General features: G+C 51.8%; 6 protein-coding genes across 6 annotated transcripts; 3 read left to right on the top strand and 3 right to left on the bottom strand.

The window, feature by feature from the left end:
• Nucleotides 1-590: 590 nt before the first annotated feature.
• PMZ80_008328 (uncharacterized protein) lies at nucleotides 591-4,306 on the top strand (the record flags this gene model as incomplete). The annotated part of the gene is made up of 8 exons (XM_064876728.1): nucleotides 591-1,769; nucleotides 1,817-2,056; nucleotides 2,129-2,240; nucleotides 2,300-2,437; nucleotides 2,497-2,571; nucleotides 2,625-2,649; nucleotides 2,701-3,897; nucleotides 3,952-4,306. 8 exons carry the CDS (start codon nucleotides 591-593, stop codon nucleotides 4,304-4,306), a joined length of 3,321 nt encoding a protein of 1,106 aa, XP_064727115.1.
• A 1,432-nt stretch (nucleotides 4,307-5,738) lies between these two features.
• Nucleotides 5,739-7,724, top strand: PMZ80_008327 (uncharacterized protein; the record flags this gene model as incomplete). Its single annotated transcript, XM_064876727.1, has 1 exon — nucleotides 5,739-7,724. One exon carries the CDS (start codon nucleotides 5,739-5,741, stop codon nucleotides 7,722-7,724), a length of 1,986 nt encoding a protein of 661 aa, XP_064727114.1.
• An 853-nt stretch (nucleotides 7,725-8,577) lies between these two features.
• On the bottom strand, nucleotides 8,578-15,100 carry PMZ80_008326 (uncharacterized protein; the record flags this gene model as incomplete). The annotated part of the gene is made up of 3 exons (XM_064876726.1): nucleotides 8,578-9,512; nucleotides 9,560-11,996; nucleotides 12,047-15,100. 3 exons carry the CDS (start codon nucleotides 15,098-15,100, stop codon nucleotides 8,578-8,580), a joined length of 6,426 nt encoding a protein of 2,141 aa, XP_064727113.1.
• Nucleotides 15,101-15,848: 748 nt separating this feature from the next.
• On the bottom strand, nucleotides 15,849-17,126 carry PMZ80_008325 (uncharacterized protein; the record flags this gene model as incomplete). Its single annotated transcript, XM_064876725.1, has 1 exon — nucleotides 15,849-17,126. The coding sequence occupies one exon, from the start codon at nucleotides 17,124-17,126 to the stop codon at nucleotides 15,849-15,851; it is 1,278 nt and encodes a 425-aa protein (XP_064727112.1).
• Nucleotides 17,127-17,868: 742 nt separating this feature from the next.
• ANP1 (Mannan polymerase II complex anp1 subunit) lies at nucleotides 17,869-19,352 on the bottom strand (the record flags this gene model as incomplete). The annotated part of the gene is made up of 2 exons (XM_064876724.1): nucleotides 17,869-18,491; nucleotides 18,539-19,352. The coding sequence occupies 2 exons, from the start codon at nucleotides 19,350-19,352 to the stop codon at nucleotides 17,869-17,871; spliced, it is 1,437 nt and encodes a 478-aa protein (XP_064727111.1).
• Nucleotides 19,353-20,454: 1,102 nt separating this feature from the next.
• Nucleotides 20,455-21,443, top strand: tfg3 (transcription factor TFIIF complex subunit Tfg3; the record flags this gene model as incomplete). The annotated part of the gene is made up of 5 exons (XM_064876723.1): nucleotides 20,455-20,463; nucleotides 20,514-20,554; nucleotides 20,629-20,786; nucleotides 20,852-21,280; nucleotides 21,343-21,443. 5 exons carry the CDS (start codon nucleotides 20,455-20,457, stop codon nucleotides 21,441-21,443), a joined length of 738 nt encoding a protein of 245 aa, XP_064727110.1.
• Between the last annotated feature and the right edge of the window lie 215 nt (nucleotides 21,444-21,658).

The raw sequence follows: 21,658 nt of genomic DNA, 5'->3' as shown, positions 1-21,658 counted from the left end.
AGCATCAAACACGTACTTATCGCGGCCCAGTGTTACGCTGACGTATGGGACGAACGCGGCTTGGTAAGCCTGTTCTCTTCAAGAAGCTAACAGTGTCAGTACTGGGACCTACACATCTGGCAGTGCTACTCAAGCGATGATTGGAGATTGTCAATGTTTTTGTACAATATCGGGAAAGAGATCAACAACTTCATATCTACAGCAACGTAAGCTCGACCAAAACAAGAATTATGGGTCTAATACAGCCTACGCGGCCGTATGGTCTTCAATTCCTCGAAACATCGATATGAGCATCTTTGGAGGGCACCCGTGCTACAATTACTTACCGACTCGCCATTTGCACGGAGCTGTGCAATTTCTATCGCTCGTTCCGGTTCTCTGTTTAAGGTCAACGTGAGCCTCTGGTCAGACATCAACGCTGTGTTATCTCAGCATGAACAACGATAGTGTTCATTCACTTCGTCCTCAGTTCACGCCAAGCATTTGCAAGATCTAGCATACATAAACCCCCTTCCCACTCCCACACATCCTTGCCCGCTTCTATATCTTAGACCGCATCTTCTAGTCCCTCGAGTATACACTGACCACTAATGAACACTTCCCACGAGGCACTGGTCATCGACCTCACCATGGACGACGACGACACTTCTCCCAACCACAGTGCGCCTTTGCGCAGCGCTTCACCAGTCATCAAACCTGAGCCAGAGATGGACGAAGCCCATGCGAACCAAGAACTTCCGTCGATCGAGGTGGACTCCCTTCCAGAACTACCGGCTACCATGGACGCCGACGAGCAACTGCTACCCGAAGAGGACCTGGCGGATGTCGAAAACAATTTGGCCGAGATGTTGAAGGAATTCAACGCCAACAGCCGCGCAGAGAGGGCACCGTCGAGCGACAACGAGTACGAAGAGATCTCGCGCGCAGTTGAAGATAAGCGCACCGAGATCGCTATGAAGGAATCCTCAGGCCTTCCGGTTGACGAAGATCGCATCAATCTGAAAATCCTGGAGGACACCCTGCACCAATGTGAGAGACGTAGAAAGAAGGCAAAGGACCATCAAATGCGAGAGATCGAGGAAAACGCAATGTTCTTTCCTGAGGAGGACGCTGGTGAAGCCGACGACATACCAATGGTAAGAGCACCAACGCGCAATGAAGCGCTAGACACTCCGATACCTGATGAACAGATCGAACTCTCGGACGACGATTCTGAGACCGGACGTGCCCCCCAGAGCACAAAACGAGGTAAGAAAGCTGCCCAGAACCGAGGTCGGAAAACGCAGAAGGCGCCAGCTACCCGAGGGAACACCCGAGTACAGAAGAAGACGCCAGCTGCTCGGGGTGGTCGCGGCGGACGTGGCGGCCGTGGAGGGCGGGGAAACGTTAGTATGCTCAACATGGGAAGTCTCGTGCGAAATCCTATCGTGGAGGACGCCAGGAGGAACCAGGGGCAACCTGAACAGCCTACTTTCGCTGGTCAGACCAACAAGAAAGATGCTCTCACTGCGCTGATTGCCTCTATTCCCAAAGAACACCAGGACACGACGTATGGCATGAAAAGCAAGCTTGATAAGGCATGCAGGCAATTCAAGTGGAGGGGTCCTGGATCAATGAAACCTGATCCATCTGGCAGGTTCCGTTTGAAGGGTATGGCGTCCCCCCTGAAGCACTTTCAGCTTCTTGGAGCAGCATGGGGCGTGGAACGTGAGTCTGGTCCTACTGGTCCTTTTGGCGGTATCCTGGCGGACACCATGGGTTATGGCAAGGTAAATTCCTGAGCCCCAACGCATTCGTGCATACTAATGTTCGACAGACTGTTCAGATGATCACGATCATGGTCGAAAATCAGTCAAGGCCTAGTGCGAAGAACAAGACTACCCTTATCGTGGTTCCACCTAGCATTGTTACACAGTGGCTGGAGGAGATTGCGAAACACACCGAAGATAATGTGATGGAAAGCGTTCTCATCTACAAGTCGGGTTCAAGGATACCCACGAACGATGTCTGCAAAGAATTGAGGAAGTACAGTGTGGTCATTACTACGTATCACGAGGTAAGATCGAAAAGCTCTGCACTGCATTTGACTCCGGGCGACCCCCCGGGTGAGCAGAACTGACAATCTCAGGTCATGCGAAATATGCCGAAATGCGAGCCCCCCAACCATCTTGTCACGGAAAAGGCCATGGATCAGTGGTGGGAAGCCCACTTCGAGGCCAACAAAGGACCACTTCTTCAAAGTACGTCAATGACAACTGGTGACCCCCTCGATGAGCAAAAGCTGACCTTGTAACAACAGTGCCGTTCTATCGCATCGTGCTAGACGAAGCACAAATGATCAAGAACCACGAGTCACGTACCTCTAAGGCATGCAGGCTGCTAACTTCCAAGTACAAATGGGTGTTGACAGGCACCCCATTATCGAACTGCATGGAGGGTAAGTGAATCTCGACATGTTTTGCTAGCACAGCTTTTGCTAACCCGGGGGTGCCCCAGAGTTCTATCCGTACTTCGACTTTCTCGGAGTTGAGGGCGCTGGATCGTTCCCTCAGTTCAAAAGCAACTATTGTAGTATGGCTCTGAACACCTGCGATACACAGACTGATTGCTGACTTTTCGTGCAGAGAGGAACGATGTTACAATGCAACGGTGCCCTCCCCGATACCCTGAAATCGCTTCAAATGGACTAATATAGTATAGTATGGACGCAGTCTTACGCAAAGTCATGATCAGAAGAACGGGTGCCAATCGCATGTTCGGTGCCCCCCTAACGAGCCTTCCAGCCCTCGATCACCAGACCATTGAAGTGAAGTTCAACCCAGTGGAGCGAGCGATATATTCGGTAGTGAGGCAGAGATTCATCAACCGAATCAACGACTGGAGTGCCTCAGGAAGGATCAACCAGCTGAGCAGGAACATCTTTGTAATGCTCACTCGCCTACGACAAATGTGCGCCCACGTCTTGATGGTGTCCACCACGATCCGGGATCTGCTCGAAGCAGAGGATATCGAGAAGTTGTGGAAGGTCGTGAAAAAACAGATCGGAGACCGCCCAGCCAACAATAATACCGGGACCAGAACTGCGAACATTCTCAAGAGGATTCTACAAGCTGCAACAGACGAGAACCAAAAGAGTCGCGATTCGCCCATGGGGTCCCCCCCCGTTCCGGAAAGTAATACTATCGACCTCACTATTGACGACTCTGAATTCGACTTCCGAGGCCTGTTTTACAGACTCCAGCAGCAAGGGGAATGGGAGAATATTCGAAATCGCTCCCACTGCAATTCGTGCAACGACATACCGGAGCGCGCCAAGCTGTCGATACCCTGCGGCCATCTGTACTGCGAGGAGTGTCTGAAAGTCATGCTGGAGTCCGCCCGAGTGTCAGATTCGGAGTCAGCAGAATGCATGGCCTGTCAAGGATCAATCACCGGAGCTGCCGACCTCACCGCAATGGAAAAGATTGCAGCAGAAGCTGGCGGGTATTCCCAGGCACTACGGGCGTCCCCCTCGGACGGCTCAAATGGGAAGAAACGAAAGGATGCTGATGACTTCTGGCTGGACCAGCCTAATGTCGAAATGCTCAGCACGAAAGTGCAAGCTATCACCTCGCAGATGAGGGAGTGGATTGACAACGACCCAGAAGCCAAGATCGTCGTCTTCACGCTGTTCATCCCAATGGTGAAGCTTCTATCCAAGGTGTGCTCGAAGAAAGGTTGGGGCTTCGAACAGTTCACTGGACAGGTCCGACCAGAGGTCAGGAATACAGCATTGCAGCGATGGAAGGACCCAGCAAATGGCCACAGAGTGCTCCTGATGTCCATGCGAGCGGGTGGTTTGGGACTCAACTTGGTTGAAGCCAGCTACGTGATCATCGTCGATCCTTGGTGGAATGAGTAAGTCCTGCCCTAATTCGCCCAGATTGATACGTTTTTACTAACTTTCAGTAGGCCCGCAGAGGACCAGGCGTTCTCCCGGGTGTATCGAATCGGCCAGCAAAAAGACTGTATCGTAAGACGGTTTATGATTGCTGACGCGGTCGATACCCAGCTTATGCTTCACCTACAGAAGCTCAAAGCCCAGGAGTGCGACCGGGTAGTCGATGGACGGAGCCAATCGGAGCTCAGCGTCCCGGATCTCCTCAAGCTCTTCGGACCGACCAGACGGGACCCAGAGACCAATGAGATCATTGTCGAAGATGATGGCGATGGCCTGGATGAGTTCATCATTGCTCACGATCAATCGCCCGTGGATGATTCGGACATAGAAGAGACGCGACCAGCTCCGGCACGACCGCGAGAATAGGGGGTTGGAACAGGTTTGAGTCACTGGGGCACCCCCGAAGGATGAAATCGAGTGCTTATGGAAACGAAGACCGAGATGCTGGAGGAGCCCCAGATTACTGATACGAATGCTTATTGGAAACGAGATTACGATACTGGGGCCCTCCTGAGACACGAAAACGAGTACTATGAAACGCAGATGAGAGCTGCCTGATTGAACTTTGAAATGAGTGCTTTTGCAATGATCTTGGACGATATGAAGGGCTTCTGAGGTAGTGATTGATGAAGGCGAGCTCTCGGTCTTGCAAAATGAGCTTTTGAGGTTTCAATTTACCTGGCAATGTGCAGATGATTTTCGAACGAACATGAACTGACGTTATTGTGAGTTATCCAGTGCCCTGGTTGTGCTGATATTCTTTCGATGCGAAGTCTCTTGGAGCTGTGCTCTGTGAATAAACGTGCCACTGGCTCAGATGGACTTTCAACAATCACCTCGGCCCGTCACTTTTGTCACTCGACGATGTTCAACTGCAAGAAACGGTCGACACACGTGCTGCCTCCATGCTCTCCGCTCTAAATTACCTTACACTTGCCCTCCGGAGTACCGACTTGGGCGTCCATAGCGGCCCTCATGCTCTCTGTGGGATTATGGGCTATACCTAAAGAGGAAAGCTCTAAGGAGAACGTTTCCGACGGCCGCAGAACCTTGAAAATGGTCCGAAAGGCATGTCAGCTTGGCTGATCAGTAAAACGCTGTTCTCATCGTCAGCATGCACGACGATGAGCTTCCGAGCACATATTGTCGTTGTTGATACAATTGTGCGCTCATTTGATATCTTCACGTTTCGTCATAAGCAGGGGCTCAGGCGAGGTAGCCCACAGCTATCGCGTACATCCTAGTCAGCGCATGGAGATTGTGGGTCCTTGTTCGCCTGCTGGGTTAGCGAGATCGTGCCTCATGCAGTAGCTTGTACTGATGACGCGTGCTACATACCGGTAGTAAGATCGACTGTCGAAGTAAAAAGCAATGTGTTAGCACTATTAAGCTCTGTTAGAGGTCTTCCAATAGTCGAGTTGCATCTTCTCTCGCTCTTGCTCGAAGGTTCTTCAAGAGGAATAAGCAGTGCAGTTGCAGTTCAGAGTTCAGCCCGTTGAGCTTGCCGAGTCCAGATCGGTCGAAAGCTCTTCAAAATTGGGGCGACTATCGGACTTCGGTCGTTCGTCTCGATATGACTAACAAGGATGCTGCTTCAACCCTGGACACAATGATACCAATGGAAAACCAATCCGTCTAATGTCGCATAGAAGTCTTGACATACACGATGCTATGCCTGCCATCCCAGCATGTGCTAGAAAGCTAAATCGCCTGCGCTTCATCTTTCCTGCCCGCCATTTCTTCTCCCACTCTCACACTCTGTGTTAGCTCACCTCTCATTACAACCAACTCTCACAAGATGCAAGAATCTTCACCCCGTACGAGTCCGCGGCCAAAGAATAGGTATCAGACACCATTGCCATTCGCTGTTCGATCATACCCGGAAAAGCCTGCTCAGCGACAAAGGCCAACCGAGATCAGTCCTGCACGCGAAGTGAGGCAAGCAGCATCGCCGTCTCCTCCCACCTTGCCAGCCCCTCAAGCCTTCTCAGCTGCGCCGCAAGCCCAGAATGGCAGGAACTCCGTGCAATCTCGACCAAGTTTCGAGACGACGTGGTCCGCAGGCTCGAACGGAACTCAAGCTGTCGTCGAGACAGATGCATGGCTACCCTACCAACGCCCCAAAGGCACCGATCTAGAGTCCATGCGAGCAGAGTTGGAACTACTGGAAAAGCAAGAGACTGCCTCGACTGCACGATCTTCCGCCACGCTATCGTCAACCTCTACCGTTCGCCCAAGTGACAGCTCAAACGGCAGTAACCCTTCAAGTGGCTCACCCGATAAGGAACGTAGTGATAGCTCAAAGAGTAGTGACCCGTCCAGTGGATCACCAGACAAGGAGCGTTCTCGGCCGTTCACTTCCCGAACAAATACGGCAGAGTCTCAACCTTGGCCACTGAGAGATAGGGTCACCCCGCCAGTAATTCCGGAGAAGAATCCGGCGAGGACTCTGCTCGGGTCGTACTCTCCGCCCCGAGATGCACGAAGGATGAGACTAGATGCGGCATCGCCCTCGACGGATATGCTGCAGCCAGTGAAGACAAATGACCGTAGCGCTCACAGAATCCAGCAGCAAGTCGCGAGTGGCCGCAACGACACTGGATCTCAGCAGCCAGTCCCGAACGACCGACCCGCTTCAAGATCTCAACAGCAAACACCATATGATCGCGCAAGACCTCAACAGCAAATAGCATATGACCGTGTCGCTCCTAAGGTCCAGCAGCCACAGCCAGTTGCAAATTTCAGTCAACCCCGAGTCCGCCGCTACAGCCTGCCCAAACGTCCCTCAACCGCCAACGCCAGAGACCGAGACCTCGCCGATACCCTCTCCTCCCTCAACGCTAGACCCGCACCCCGCGCCCAGTCCCGCCCACGCAAACCGCCCTCCGTCCACAGCGTCCAATACGAGACGGTCGAAGGTGTAAATCTCAAGACTCGGCCCAAGAGTGCAAAAGATAATCGGACCGGATTATCGATACCTGAGATCGAAGCGCGGGATATCAGACAGATAGATGATCGCTCGCCTGAGAATGAGGACGGGGAGTACGCGGAAAGTGAATACTCCGGCAGTTCAGCCCACTATGCGCGGTACCCACCGCCTGTAGGTGCGGTTGATCACGTCCGAAGTATCAGTCCGAAGCCTGTAGTTGACGGGGAAGATCATATCTTTTTCGATAGATACTCACGGGCTGCGGACGATGAGATGCCTGATCAAAGGGCTGCTATACCACACCGGTACCGGCAGTCGATTGTTGCGCCGTTTACGAAGCAGCTCACGCCTCAACCTGAGGAAGAGGAGGATGCGCAGAGTACTTATTCCGGGGCCGAGCCGCCTTCTGTTGCGAGGACGAAGGCGTTTGAGGCGCAGGACGCGGAGATGAATAGCCGGACAAGTCAGGCCAAGAAGTTGGTTACTGGGCTGTTGAAGGGATTCACCTCGAAGAAGGATCAGGACGAGAGTCGGCTTGCCAAAAACGAGCCTGTTACTAGGGACTTTGGAGCTATGGCGACGGATGAGCAGATCATTGACCATGATCGTCACTATGGCCATGGCCGTGGCCGTGACCAGATCCATGAGCTTGAACAAGGCCATGACCGAGTCCATGAGCTTGATTCGTATCAAGATGGCCACTATCAGAATCGCACCTCTTATCTGCATTCTGACAGTGACGAAGCGGACGTGCAGCACGAACAGGGCATTTGGTCACCGACTCATATGAGCCGGTCGTCGTTTGATACGGTCATTATGAGGGGTGGAACGCCGGATGTGGCGACTGCGAGATGATAGATGATATTTGTACAATTTTACAAGGTGAACTCGTACGGTTCCGCTAAGCATGTGATAAATTGACCTGTTTTGCCTTATGCTCTGGTTCCAGATATGGCCATCATTTCAGATGTATTCTGTTCAGCCCGGGATATGAACCTGGCGGAATGTATGCATAAGTAGTAGCGACTGGCGTACTTCCCAAATTCAAAACAAAGCCTCAGAGACGTCTCAAAGATTCGTGAACCGGCCTCAATATGCCAATCGGTGTTTCTCAACTTATCAGTCTTGACAGGATACTGGTGTGGCTCAGGATTGACGTAAGCGGTCAGCTTGATGTTCCAAGTGGAATCTGATTGTGAAGCGTCAGGCGATACTCTTTACGCTCGCCCATCCTCATGCTGCGGATGACATCAAAGAAACATAGCTGAGATTGTTGCTGCAACCTTTAGGGGAGTTGATGGAAGGGGCCGGTGTACACAATTCGAAAATGCAAATTCTATGTATTGGCGGAAGAAGGAATTTTCAAGTTCCGCTTGAGCAGCCAGATCCGAGTGCTCCCTCCAGGCACATGCGTTCTTTGATACTCGCTGATGCTTACTTGACGGATCTAGGACCGACGACGCTGCGTGCCTGATATTGTTCCCATTGTCGTTGACGGAACATGTCGTAGGACTCTGGTACGTCGGGAAGAGCACTGATCTGTGAAAATCTGCTAACGCGACTCAATCTGTCAGGACCCGGTGTAGGCGCTGGCGACACCATGGCGCTCACACTGATCTGTGAAACTCTGCTAACGCGACCCGATTTGTCAGGACCTGGTGTAGGCATGGGCGACACCATAGTGCTTGCACTGGAGGCATCGCGCTGATCAGACGGACGTTTCGGGGACTGCTAAGGTCCGTTCAGCTGTCGATTTGCGCACATGGGGACGCTCTATGGGAGAATGAGGCGCAAGCGACGGAAACCTCCTTTTGACATTAGTGCAGACTTGCGATGTGTCGCCAGGAGTGGTAAGATTCGGAATGTCCTGGATCTTTTTGCTAGGCGGGACGTTCGAGACCGGAAGCTCGTACAGACCACCATAAACACTTGACGTGCTTGGTGTCAGATCGTCAAGGTTGGTAGGCGCTGCTGTGACAGGCTGTATATCTCGCAATGCAGACGATGGATAGTAAGGTTGATTCTCTATATTCATTGACTCACGGGCTTGCTGACCCATGATTTCGTGGGTCTTGGATTGACCAACGTCTAGTGCTGTGTGAGGTGGAGGATCGGCAGGGTCCGAAGGTGAGCCAGGAGGTTCTAGGGAGTCGCCTGGCGCCCTCTGTTGATTCATAGACGCCATGCGTAAATGCACACCGGACGTGCCCACTCTGGACGTGTCTTGCACCTCTTTTGACATCGCCTCGTATGTGTTGGGGTGCGTGGACAGCTGGTCGACATCGCCCACAGTTGGCTGCACTTCTGTTCTGGAGGAATCCATTTTTGTGAAAATGCTAGCTGACGGTGGCGATCGGGAACTCCATGGTATCGAGCGCCTCGGGCGGTGAGTGTTAGCTTTTGTGACATGACTCTGGTCTGGAGGACGAAATTGTCCAAGGTATCTCGACATGAGCGAAGACCTGGCATTTCCTGTGCTGCAATATGTGGTGTCATTGAAATGATGGAGGGGATCGTCGTTTGTATGGAGGAAGTCCGCAGCTTCGAAACCCCAAGTCGCCTTCTTCTGGATTAAGGCGGTGAGGTCAATGGCCCCGACTTGTGTTGGGCTCAGAGGCGTCGCTGAGAGGTCGCACTGCATGCCTGAGTCTTGCCGTTAGTAAACTACTACGGACCGAGGGTGAGCTTACCTTGAATGATCTCGTCAACGACACACCTGGTTCCGCCACTTATGTAGTAGAGCTCATCTTCCGCACAGATGCCTCCAAAGTTGAACAGAAACTCAGTCACAGCCATGCGATTGGATAACGCCGACGAAACCTCCTGTGGGTGAAAGAGTCCATCCCTTATCATCGTGTCCACAACTTCATGCTCCAGGTATATTCGCTGCTCCTTTATAGGACTCCCCACCTCACGGATCGCAAAGTAAGGATGTCTGATGGTGCGATCTCTGCTGTACGCGTGTCGCATGCGTTGATGAAGCATCAGCCCGAGCCGCTGGATGCGTTCGCTTCGGGACGGGAATCGGCAATGAATCGCCCCTTCAAGCCTGACTGAGTCATCAGCCGCAGCAGTCCGGGTGTTGTTTTCATCTAGTAAGAAGTAGAATGACGTCGCCAGTAACTGGTCAGCGATAATTCTTATATTGGCATGAATGGAGGTGCAGTACACTCTAGCCGTTTGCTCTAAACGGTCCACTTCTGTGCTTTCGTCAAAATTGCGACATTCGTCTCCGAGATCTAGATGGAGGCGGTTGTATTTCCTGGCGTGATGGTCTTGTGTCGCTCGTTGCGAAACAACAGAGTCCCACACGTGCTCGCGATCATTGGCGGGCTGAGAGCTACCACTCGAGGCTCGGTGCAAGGCTTGTCGTTCCTTGCTGAGGAAGGCGAGGCGCGAGGTCTTGCGAATGGGAAGAGGCCGATTCTGACCATCTTTGAACCCCACATTGACCGACAATACCATGTCTGGGCCGGCGTCAATCCGATCTGGCCAGATGGCGTCGGCTTCCTTGAGGGCAGGCTCGATGGGACATCCGTGAGCGAAAGAATCATCTTGATACATCTGACCTGATGTACCATAACTGAAGGGACTGAGAGGCGTCGCAGAAGCTGCTCGCGCGGCGTGCCATATTCTCATCTGGTCTTGGGGCCTCTCGGCGCGATGGAAACTATATGCACCATTCTCAACACGATGCAGCCCGTTATAATTTCCAAGCAGCACAGAGGTGCCACTGGCGGTCGCGGTAGTGACGGCCACCTTGGTACGTCGCTCAGGTGAGGACGGATCGTCCTGTTGGCGACTCAAGCCGGCAAAGAGAGTCTTCTCTCCGAAGGAACTGCGCAATTCTGCCTCTAGCGCCTGTGCCTCACGTGCCTGACTTGAGAAATATTTCAGTGGGTCTTTGAGACCCATACCGATCACCTTGCGTTTGTTTAATGCCTTGGAGCAGATCCGCTTGAAGGCAGTTATCGCTTGATCGACACTCCATCCCTCGGCACCTAGGCCCAATGCCGGTATCGCAGACAAGCCTGTGCCAACAATGAGGTCAAAGAAAGCTTGTAACGGGAGTCCTCCCAGAAGAAATTCGATGTGCTGCAGTACGACCAGCTGCGCGATTGCACCAACGCCGACACTGTCAAGGCAGAGGATTCTGATGCCAGCACCGCGCGGCTTGAGAAATACTGAACAGGGTGTGCTGAAGCCCTCAGTTGTGCCCGAGTCGTGCAAAGGGCAGTAGTTCATGTCCACGAAGCATTGGCCACGACCGACGCCGTAAGCATGGACGCACGACGTACAAAGTAAATGACCACAAGGCAGACTGTGCTCAGGCACATTGAATAGGCAGCAGAAGCAAGCGGTGAAGCTGACGAAGTTCTGCGCACCCCCAAGGTGATGGAAGAAGGTTGTCAGCACAAATTCCTGGTGAAGAATCGCGGCCTCCTCTGCGTCTCGCGCGTGGTCGTTCTTCGTTGCCTGGTACAGCCTCTCGAGGAGACTGCGTAGATTGAGGTAAACGCAGTATTGGAAAAACTCCCAGTGGGATTCGGCAGTAAAGCTGGCTTCGTATGTACCGGCACCCACTAATTTCCCCGCCTTAGTCTGATGTCCTTTTTGATGCCCAACTCTAACGTTGACACACCGGCCCTGCATGCGAGAGTGAATGTACTCGCAGGGCCAATGACGGTCGCAGAAGGTAGCCAAGGCGTATCTGCAAGAACTGAGATAGACAGCTAGAATCCGGTCGGCGGGGCCTCTGACGCCATTCCTGACACTGTCAAGCATGATACATGAAGCCACCATGAAACTGAGCTCCTTGAAGATACTCACTCCGTCCACAGAGTTGCTGCCTTGCTTGCATATCTCTACAGCAAGCTTCAGAACGTTGCCCCCGAAATGGGATGGTATCGGGTTATTGACAAGCGAGGCAGTGACGAAGTCAAACGGCCTATTTAGATCCTGGCTGAAATGATCAAATGCCCGCCGAAGATAAGGTTGCAGCTCTTCCGAGTTTAGGAGCATGCGTGACTTGTGTTTAAAATCGTGCGATTTCTCACAAGCTTTCTGAATCTCGGAATACAGCCTCCTTACTTGTCGCTCGATGACCTTCGGTCTGCCGCTTGCGGGCTTTACATGGGTTAGCATTGTTCTTCAAGAGGTATGACTTCTGGACTCACTATGCGAATCACACGGATGCTGGAATAGTACGACTCGATCAGCGTATGGACGTTGTCGATAGTCCTGGCTCGGCCACGCCAGAAATCTGCAAACTTTTTCAATATGTGATTGTCATGCACAGCGTCATTGACCTGCTTCATGAGCTCGCTGCTGGCCCAGTCCACATCGTAGAATCGCTCAGGGACGTCTTCACACGCGTTCAGGATGATGATAGCGTGAGGCATGACTGGCTGATTCGAGGATGTTTCAAGAGCTGCTGCGGCCCAATCTAACAACTGCTGGACAGTTTTCTCTATGGTGCGAGGGTTCTTCGTCACGAAGCAGATGACGTCCGAGAACGAGTAGAGCAAGCGAGGATACAGTTTGTGCACTTGGTATTCGCGACTGCGTTTTTCGGCTGTCTCTGCCCACATGATCTCTCGCTCAGAGGCGTGGTGTTGTGCTTTGATGAACGATGTAGGTGACATATTGAGCTGAATTGTCTTGCTTTTGCCATGGGCACCAGATGGCATTCTTTCGCCACCGTGCAATCCTTCGCAATCAGCGTACAGCACAGGCCGTGAGGTTGGGAAAGTAGTCGGGTCAGAATAGAGGTGAACGTCGCCACTCGTAGGAAGATCCGATCTAGAGCTGGTACCTACCACAGGCACCATATGGTCCGAAGACCCACTTCCACACAGCTCAATGAGTAATTTGACCAGACTGGATTTGCCAGCGTTCGTCTCGCCAACGAACGATGCTAGAGCCGGATGTCGTGGCCTCCGACTACGACCAGGTACATCTTGCATCAATCGAGCATAGCGACCGAAGTCCCGAAACACAATAGCACCAGTGGACGGGTCTTTGCCGGTACCGAACCAAGCGCTATGTGTATCTTTGTCGTGAAGGAAATCCTGTGTCTGTGCATCATGATGCGACTCTAGAGTGTCAAAGATTTTCCTTGACGTGACTGGATTTCCTTTGTCATGAGCCGGGCCACCGTTGCGCAGCTGCGAAAACGATACTCTTTTGTGTGGGGCGCACATTGGCCAACAGATGTCGCAATAGATGATGCCGTTGCAGGCCCAGCAGAAATAACAGCTACCTGAGGAGACTTGTGTTTTACCGCAATCGCAACTCTCGTCTTGTGTTGCTGGAGGTGCTTCATAGGTAGCCTGTTGATCCTCATCTAGTAGGACTTCACAAGGCCTCGTGGTCTCCGCAATATCCCCTGGACTCGCCATGGTTTGGACATTCGTTGCAACAACCAACACAGGTTTGCGGAGTGGCTCAGCTTGCTTCTCTTCTGACGTCTCTTCCCTAACAACGTCGACTTTCGGAAGAATAGATGTTGTGACAGGCGTGACAACTAGACCTGTATCAGATGATTCATGCCCTCTGCGCGAAGCCTGCTGCGACAAATTTTCGATTCCACTTGAACGTGTACGGTCTTTGCTGCAGAGTTTCAACGAGCTGTTGCGCCTCCAAACAGATTCTTCGGCGACTTGCCATGTGTCGCCGAGACCTCCAAGCACTGGTAAGTCTTGAGCTGAGACATGGTCTTTATTGGATGCCGTGTCCGGGACAACCTGCTGAACTATTAAGTGGTCTTCATGAGACCGTGACTCGACCTCTTCAAACTCAGCGTGATCCTCAACTTGGGTAGGCTCTTCAACATGTGCTCTGTATCGCTGATGCTGTTGCGAAGGTGCAACATGCTCGCTTTCGTGCAAGACAGATGTTCGTGTGACTGGTGGTAGATCGCCTCCTTTCGAGTTTGCGACGTTATTGGTGCTCTGCGGTATAGGCAAATTTTTGTTGCGTGGAAAGCGGCGTTCTTTCCAATTCTCCGGCGGCACAACGACGCGAGCTTGATCTGATTTCGCCTTGGAAAAGAGCCCGATGTTTGAGATCTTTGGGAGCAGAGCTTGGAACTTCGGCTGAGAGACTGTTGCTTGAGGCTTCGTGCGGTTCCGCGGCTGCGAGGCACGCAACCCTGTCACGTCTTCCGTCTCATTATCTGAAACGGCTGCCCAGCTACCATTGGTCGGTGACTCGGACTCAGATGACGAAAAGCTGTTGATGTACTCCGGGCGATATATCTCGACGGCTTTTGTGTTAAATGATGCCGTAGACGAAGCCTCCTTTGCGTATAAGCCCAGATGCTCAAAGCTAGGCGCGACCGGCAACGAATTTCTGCTCAAGGCCCGGGTCGTGGTTGGCGCACGTTGGGGAGGCTCGATGGGTCGCGGACTTTGCCAATCTGGCTGTGCGCTACGTCTCTCAGCAGAATCACGATCGACACCAGGATCACGGTTTGCCTCTGTTGCGCGAAGAAAGTGATGGCTGCCGTGCACTTTCGCATTTGTAGCTGAATCTTCCGGTATTTGATAAAGCGAACGGGGAGCATAATTGCTAAAAGCGAAGTGTTCCGATTCAGTCGCAGGTGGCACCTCTGGATGCACATGCAGGATAGGACTCTGCACGCAATGTTCATGATCATGCGCTGTAGGATGTACCATCTCAGGAACCGAGTCGAAGTATGCAGGGAACCAGTCGCTGGCTCTCTTACTCGCTCGCGATGCATAGGAGTTTTCAGGCTCCTGGATAGAATAGTGTGGTGTATAGCCAGCATGATGACTCGATGACAGGCTGTAAGGTTTGCGTTGTACGGCTCTGGGCATGCCGCGGTAAGACGTATAAGGTGAGCCATCGAGAGTCTCGAAGCGTGGGCTATGAAAACTCTGTTGCCTTTGCAGTCGTTCAAGCCGAATCTGCTGTAGCCTGGATTCGAGCTGTTCTTCCTCGAGGCGGATGTCATCGTGAGAGTTTGGCTGCGGTGGGTAGTGATGCTGTTGGGGAAACGGCAGCGGCGGCGGTGCAGGCGTCGTATCGATTCTCGTTTGCCTCCTGGGTTGCTGATAATCTGTTGTCGCACGCTCTCTGCGTTGCATCTCTGAAATACTTACTGGGTACACGGGATGTTTGGCGGCCTTCGGCCGAACGCTTTTCTGCCATTTTCTAATGTTGGCAGTATTATGAATTCTTGCATGTGCCTCGCCTGATTCGCCCATTTTGATCGGCGTCCTGTCACTTGGCCATGGCTCGATGAAAGTATCTCATAGTCGCTAATCTACCCTTGAGCCATAACATATCGAGGTTGTCACATTTGCTGGAGGAGCCTGTTGCCGCTGAAAAGATAAGAATTGAATGTGAAGGTGCGCAGTGCTTTCGTGCGAGGCCTATAGCCGAGTTCTGAAGGCTTGTAGCAGGCAAGGTGATTGTGTCCAGAGGTAATGTTGAGGCTGTCGTCTTGGCTTTTTCAATACCAGGCAAATTGCCTTGCGAAGTGGGAGGCCTGACCGCATCGCCCACTGACCTGTATTTCGCAAAGTCTCTGTTTCTGCAACAGCGCGTATGCGGCCACGCTTGGCGCCCTGTATCCTTTCGAGACATGATTTTATCGCTGCGCTTGAACGTACGCTTGAGAGAACACTACGGGCAAGGAGATTTGGAAGTAAATCTGCCTTGTGGCCGTAGATGGCGTCAACGGCTTCGACATGAACTGTGGCTGCATCTCGCTCCTGTGTTGAGTGTCAGCCACTGAAACTTTGCCAGTAAACACAAAGCAAACAATGCAGGTCGAGGTGATATGACGAATGGCAACTCACGGACACTTCAAGTTGTAGAGAGCTTGAGTTGGTAGAGACTAGACCCGAAAGAGCGATGTGCTAGGCTTGGCGCGAGAGCACTGCAGTAGTGCAGCTGAACATCGTTGTCGAGCCACCATGCGCCACTCAAGGTACAACGCAGCCTTTCATCTCATTTCTTCGCTTTTCTTTGAGCGGCGAACTTTTCGTGCCATTTCCTCTTTCCTTTGGCAGGAGCTGCATGCACGACATTCGTAACTTTGACGTTGTGTTCGTTGGCAGTCGAGGTAACAGCACTTTCGAGGGCAAAAGGCCACCAGCTGACCATGTTCTTGCCATGTTCGCTTGCCGTGACTTTGCATGCGTCGCTGAGAACTTCGACAGAGCAGTACTTGCTCCAAGCAGCTGGGACAGCATGATCCCATCTCCGCTCGAAGTCGTCCTTTTCGATGGTCCCATGAGGGCCTGCCTCAACCTCCAATATCATATTGCCCACCCACCTACTCATCTCAATCTCATTCAGCTCATCCTTTGTGTCCAGATTCGTCGCCTCAGTGATCAGACCCAATGCAACGAAGTACCCATCCCGCCCGAACATCTTTCTCGCTACAGCTTTGTAGATCTCGTCTATGTTTAGCCTGTCGGATGCGGATGTATCAGCAGAATCTGAATCCGCAGATGCCTCCAGGAGCACGTCGGCCTCGAGATTCCCTGTAATGCTGGTTTCGAAGATTGTTGCTGCTTCGCAAATCTTGCGCCATGTCTCTAGGATCAGGGCTGGTGTTGGTGCGTATGCTTTTGCGTTAGGGGGTGACTTGGTCGGGTCCGCTTTCACGCCAAACGGATCAGATGGGGAAAATTGGCGTATTGACCAGGGTTGTTCGAATATGCATTTTTGAGTGAGGATACGCTTGATGATGGATGTTGGTGCTGGGATGTGGCCGTAAAGGTCTTGTATTGAGTATTGTGAGATGATGGATGAGTCGGGCTCGAGGCCGATGGTCGGAATAAGATGGTTGAGATGCTCCGAGACTGTGGTTTCGTGGTTGGTGGTTGGTATTGGGTGTAATTCGAGTATATTTGTCGGCTTCGCAATTGCGGTAATGCCGACGCTGGGCTCGTTGGTGTGCTCATCCGTCATGTTGTGGTCGTCGTCGCCAGCACTTCCATTCTGATGCTGCTCCAGCTTCGTAGCCTTGGTAATATAGACACTGTTCGAGGTAGAGACCTGCTTCACGAGCCATGCTTTGTCGTTCGAGCAGAGATGAAGATTGCCTTCCTTGGTGGCAGTATCGTTGTCCAAGGACGGAGAGGACTTGAAGTATAGACTCTCAGTGCTGTTTGCGATGATGTCGAGGAGCTCATCTGGCACTTCGAGGAGTCGGACGTTCTGAAATGGTTGAGAAATGCTCAGAGAGGTAGAAAGGAAGCCTGAGGACTGTGTGGACATATTGTGCTGCTTACTAGGTCATTCATTCGATTCAGCTCGCATGCTCACTCGTGCTCGGGCGTGCTCCTGTGACCGGAGAAATGCCTAGGTGCTGGAAAGATATGCAACTCGCGCAAGACACAAGATGTAGAAGTGCAAAGCAGACGAAATCTTGAGACTCGTGTCAAGATGTGTTTTCAATATAAGCGGGAGGCTGACTTGTGTATAGCCGTAAGCAAGAGATAATCCAAAAGTCCAAGGGCAAGAGGGATACAGTGCAATACTTGGGGTCCTCCCGGCCAATCAAACGCGTCAAAAACACGACGCGTCTCCTGAAAGGATGGCAGCAAGATGATACAGAGAAGATGAGAATAGGAAATGTTCTTACAGTTCACCTCTAGAGATATCAGAAATGCTGCAAGATACGAATAGTTAACCTAGAATGTCTATGGAGAAGATGAAGTGGTAGATGCCCATATTGGCCTTCCTGGGGGGCCCCATACCTTCATGTGAATGCTGTTTGTACAACCTACCGTCGACATTGGCGACACAGATACACATATGCTCGCGGCCCGTCGAACCTTCGAGATACTGCCTGCAACCAACAAGATACTGTCACATGTGCTTTTCCTTCGTGCCCAACCAATATAACTCCTGACATATGCTATTTCCTTGTGGGGCATCTCTATATCGTTTCGGTGCGTCTATTTCGTTGATGCCCTTCGCGCCTGAATTCCCATTTCTGTTGCTCGTAAAAGGCTTCCTAGTCCCTTTCAGCATTCTTGTTCTTGCTCTTATCCCTGGCCTTCTGCAGCTTCTCTTGCAGTGCAGCATTCTCCGAATCTTGTAGAGCCTGCTTGTCTTTGCTCCATTGATCGCTGATGTCTTTGAACTCTTCCTTGACCTTTTTCAGTCGTTCTTTTTCTTCAGCCTCTTTTTGCTCCCGCTCTTTCTTCTCCTTTTCCATCTCGGCCATGTGTTTCTGATCGTCAACGGACGGTTCGTACAGATGCCAAATTGTGTAATGTGGCAGACCGACCACCGAGTACTTCATGCGCTTCGACATCTTGCCGAAGCCTTCCGTCTCTGCGTGTCGCTCAAAGGAGAAGGCAGGGAAATGTACACCTGCTCGGAAGACTCGTGCTTTCGCAAGAATCGATACACCACCCACTCCATCAAGCTCCATCTCGACGTCCGGGTCTCCATAAGGGTCTCGAAGGTATGCCAAATGCGGTCGCCATGTCGCATATTCTGCGTACCCCTCAACAATGACGGCGTCTTCGTCGAGAGTCTCGGCCAAGCCCAGCGCAGTCTCGGATTCTTGCCATGAGTTCAAATCGTAGGGCTGCTCTCCTCCAAGCCATTCTGGAAGTGGTCGCCAGACATCTATACAAGTTAGCTTGTGTCCAACGAATGTGAAACGTATCACCTACTGGGCACTATCACGTCCTTGTCGTGAGCCATCAAATCCTCGATGACTGTGAAAGGACAAGTCTCAACATCTGCATCCCTCCAGTAGACCCAGCTGTGGGTCGGTCTGAGTGCAGCACTCAACAGCCAATTCCTCGCTCTTGCCATCAGCTTTCTTCGCGGTGCCTGAGCGGCAAAGCCGTGTCTGCTCTCTACGTCCTGCGCCACAGCCTGACCAAAATCTTTGTGTATGATAGATATTTCTCCATATGCCATGCCCTGCTCTGGGTCGTGCTGTAGCGCTTCTAGGTGCCTCTGTAGGTTCTCTTCCGTGTCATCTTTCGAGTCGGACACGAGGAACGCGAGGTCGATCAAATGATGAGGATAGGTAAGGTTTCGAAGGTGACCGAAGAACATATCCAAGTGCTGGGATGCATCTCGCAGAGGTGTACACAACAGAACCCTCTCTTCTCGATCCCACCCTCTTTTCGTACCCTGCACATCATCCAGATCATAATAGCGCACAGTCTCTATCTCGTCGAGTTCGCCGACGTAGGAGTCGTCGGTCGACCAGCGTATCGAGTCAGAGGGAGCGAACCACCACAGTAAGAGACATATTGCGCCCAGGACAAGTCCAAGATTTCTGAGTAGCTTCCTCCTGTTCGATTGAGGGTGTCTATTGCCCTTCCATTTGTGGTCAAAGATGTCCTTTTCATCATCTATTATGTCCTCGGAGTTTGCAATCCAGGGGCTGTATCTGCTTTCCGGGTCGTAATGGTCGTCATCTTTCCGTCTGCTGGCCGCATAGCCGTTTGTGTAGGCTCCGTGCCTGTTCATCCTCCTACTCTCATCACCCGCTCCTCAAGTCCTGGTCTAATGATGTTCGTCTCAGCGCTGATCACAAAATGGAAATGCTCACGTTGTTGACTGTAGTCGATGTCGGGACGACAAAAGCTCACTGGGACTTTGAAGAAGTCGCTAAATGACAGATTTCCGGTCGAGTTGAAGTGGTACAGGACTTTTCGGAAGACAAGGGATGCTACGGTGCGAAGTTTCAGGTCAGAATCGAGGATGGTACAGATAGGCTCATCAGCAAAGAGAGCGCCAGAGTTTGACTTCGCAAGGTACGGAGTTGTTGTGTTTGTAGAACTCTCCTAGCCGTGCTTATCCTTCTCAAGATGATTGCGCATTCAGCTCCTGATCGAAGTCCAAGCCTCCAGCCAAAGCCCGCAGGGTTCTCCAATGAAAAGTGTTAGTGTTGAAGCATGTGGCTCGTTAGGCTTGAAACACGTCTACGCTGCAGGGATCAGATGCGCCAAGTACACTCCTTTAGGCATGGCGCTTTCGAGCCACCGCCAAAATAGAGGCTCACGGGCGCTATGCTCAGCACCTCTTGTACTTTTACACTTTGCTGCATCTTACAGAATCTTTACTTTAGGAGAATAAGAACTACCTCTCGCAGAAGACATGGTTTTTGATGCTGCACTGGCAATATACAAAACTGACTTTGAGATTCGAGTTCAGATCGGCCGTGAAGCTGAATGACGGTGTTTAGTCCACGCCGGTGCTCGATCCAGATAAGCTCCTGACGAACCCTGATGATGTTCCTGATCCCCGCATGTATCTCCTGCCTCGTCGTGTGTTTGTTCGTGAATTATCAAGATGCAAGGCGTCAGGTTGTGAATTCATTGAGCTTACGGAATCTCTCATTGTTATCTGAGTAGAGGTCGCGCGTACTTCACTTACGGTTAACAAACACAACAAGCAATCGCGCCCGTGAAAACACAGTCCTTGGTTCCGATCGGATAAATACTGCTCAATCGCGACCAGGACAAATTTACCTTTGCGACTTCCATACATACTCGATCGATCTTCCTCAAATTCAAACATACATACGCACACTCGAAGTATCTCCAGAACAGTATCAAGATCAGCAACCATGCCTGACGTGCGTGAGGACCTCATCATGAAAAGGCCAGCGACTAATGGCGTCCACAGGTCAAAAGAACGATCAAGATCATAACGGAGCAGAAAACGATGTGAGTACATCACCTGCGGTATAGTAGCAGGGAGACCATAAGCTTCACGCGACCAACTACTAACGTGTCTCCAGACCAGGCGCAGATAGTGGTGTCGCTGGCTTCCCACTTCGACACTGGACTATGAGAATCGTCCTCCTCCACGCAGAGACAAAACAAGAAGTCGATGCAACATGCTTCTCCCAAGCTACATACCACCTCCACGAGTCCTTCGGTGATAGATCCAAGCAGGGTCAGTCCAGCCATTCAAGCACTATCAATGCGCCATCTACATTACTAGTACTAACAGTCTGCTAGTCCTCAAACAACCCCCATTCAGAGTAGCAGAAGATGGCTGGGGTGAATTCGAACTGAAGATCGATCTCCAAGATGTCCAAGGCAAAATCCACGAGTTCCTCCATGACCTCAACTTCCAGAACCCAAGATATGAGGTCAAACACGTCATAACATTCAAGTCTCCGAAACCGGTCCTTCTCGCTGCGCTACGAGATTCTGGTCCAGTGCCAGGCGAGACCAACGGCGCAGCCGACAAGAAGAGAGCAAGTGAGGTGGGCGTGGCTGGTGAGAAGCCAAAGAAGAAGAAGGGTGGAGAGAGCAGTAAGGCGTTTGACATGGATAAGCTGGCCGAGGGGCTGCAGAAGTTGAATGAGGACGATTTGTTGCAGGTTGTGCAGATGGTGCATGATCACAAGAGCGATGAGAGTTGGATGAGGAATGATATTGAGCGTGAGTACAACACCAGAAACAGCCTGCAAGCTGAAAAGAAGGACAGGCTAACGATTGCGCAGAAGGAGAATTCCACGTCGACCTCTACACATTACCTGACAACCTCATCAAGATGCTCTGGGACTTCACGACTGAGAAAGTCCAGGTTTCGGCTGCCGCTTAGACGGTGGCATCGGAGTCTACGTCGTTCCCAGCTTCTCTCCTAGCACAACAAGCGGCTTCTCGACCAGACTCGAACGAGACACAGAAGCACGAGGACCATGGAGTGTGGCTGTAGCTGACATCGACATCGGTTCATCCTTCTGATCAGTAGTGCCGCAGGAGAAGGACAGGGTTTCTTTCATTGCATTTGCTCCTTTCCATAATCACGGCCATTTT

Source organism: Knufia obscura (genome assembly GCF_036327395.1).
Source record: "Knufia obscura strain CCFEE 5817 isolate CBS 148926 chromosome Unknown scaffold_11, whole genome shotgun sequence".
Taxonomy (NCBI): Eukaryota; Fungi; Ascomycota; class Eurotiomycetes; order Chaetothyriales; family Trichomeriaceae; genus Knufia; species Knufia obscura.
Note: the sequence above shows the minus strand (reverse complement) of the source record. Positions and strands in the feature narration are given on the sequence as shown.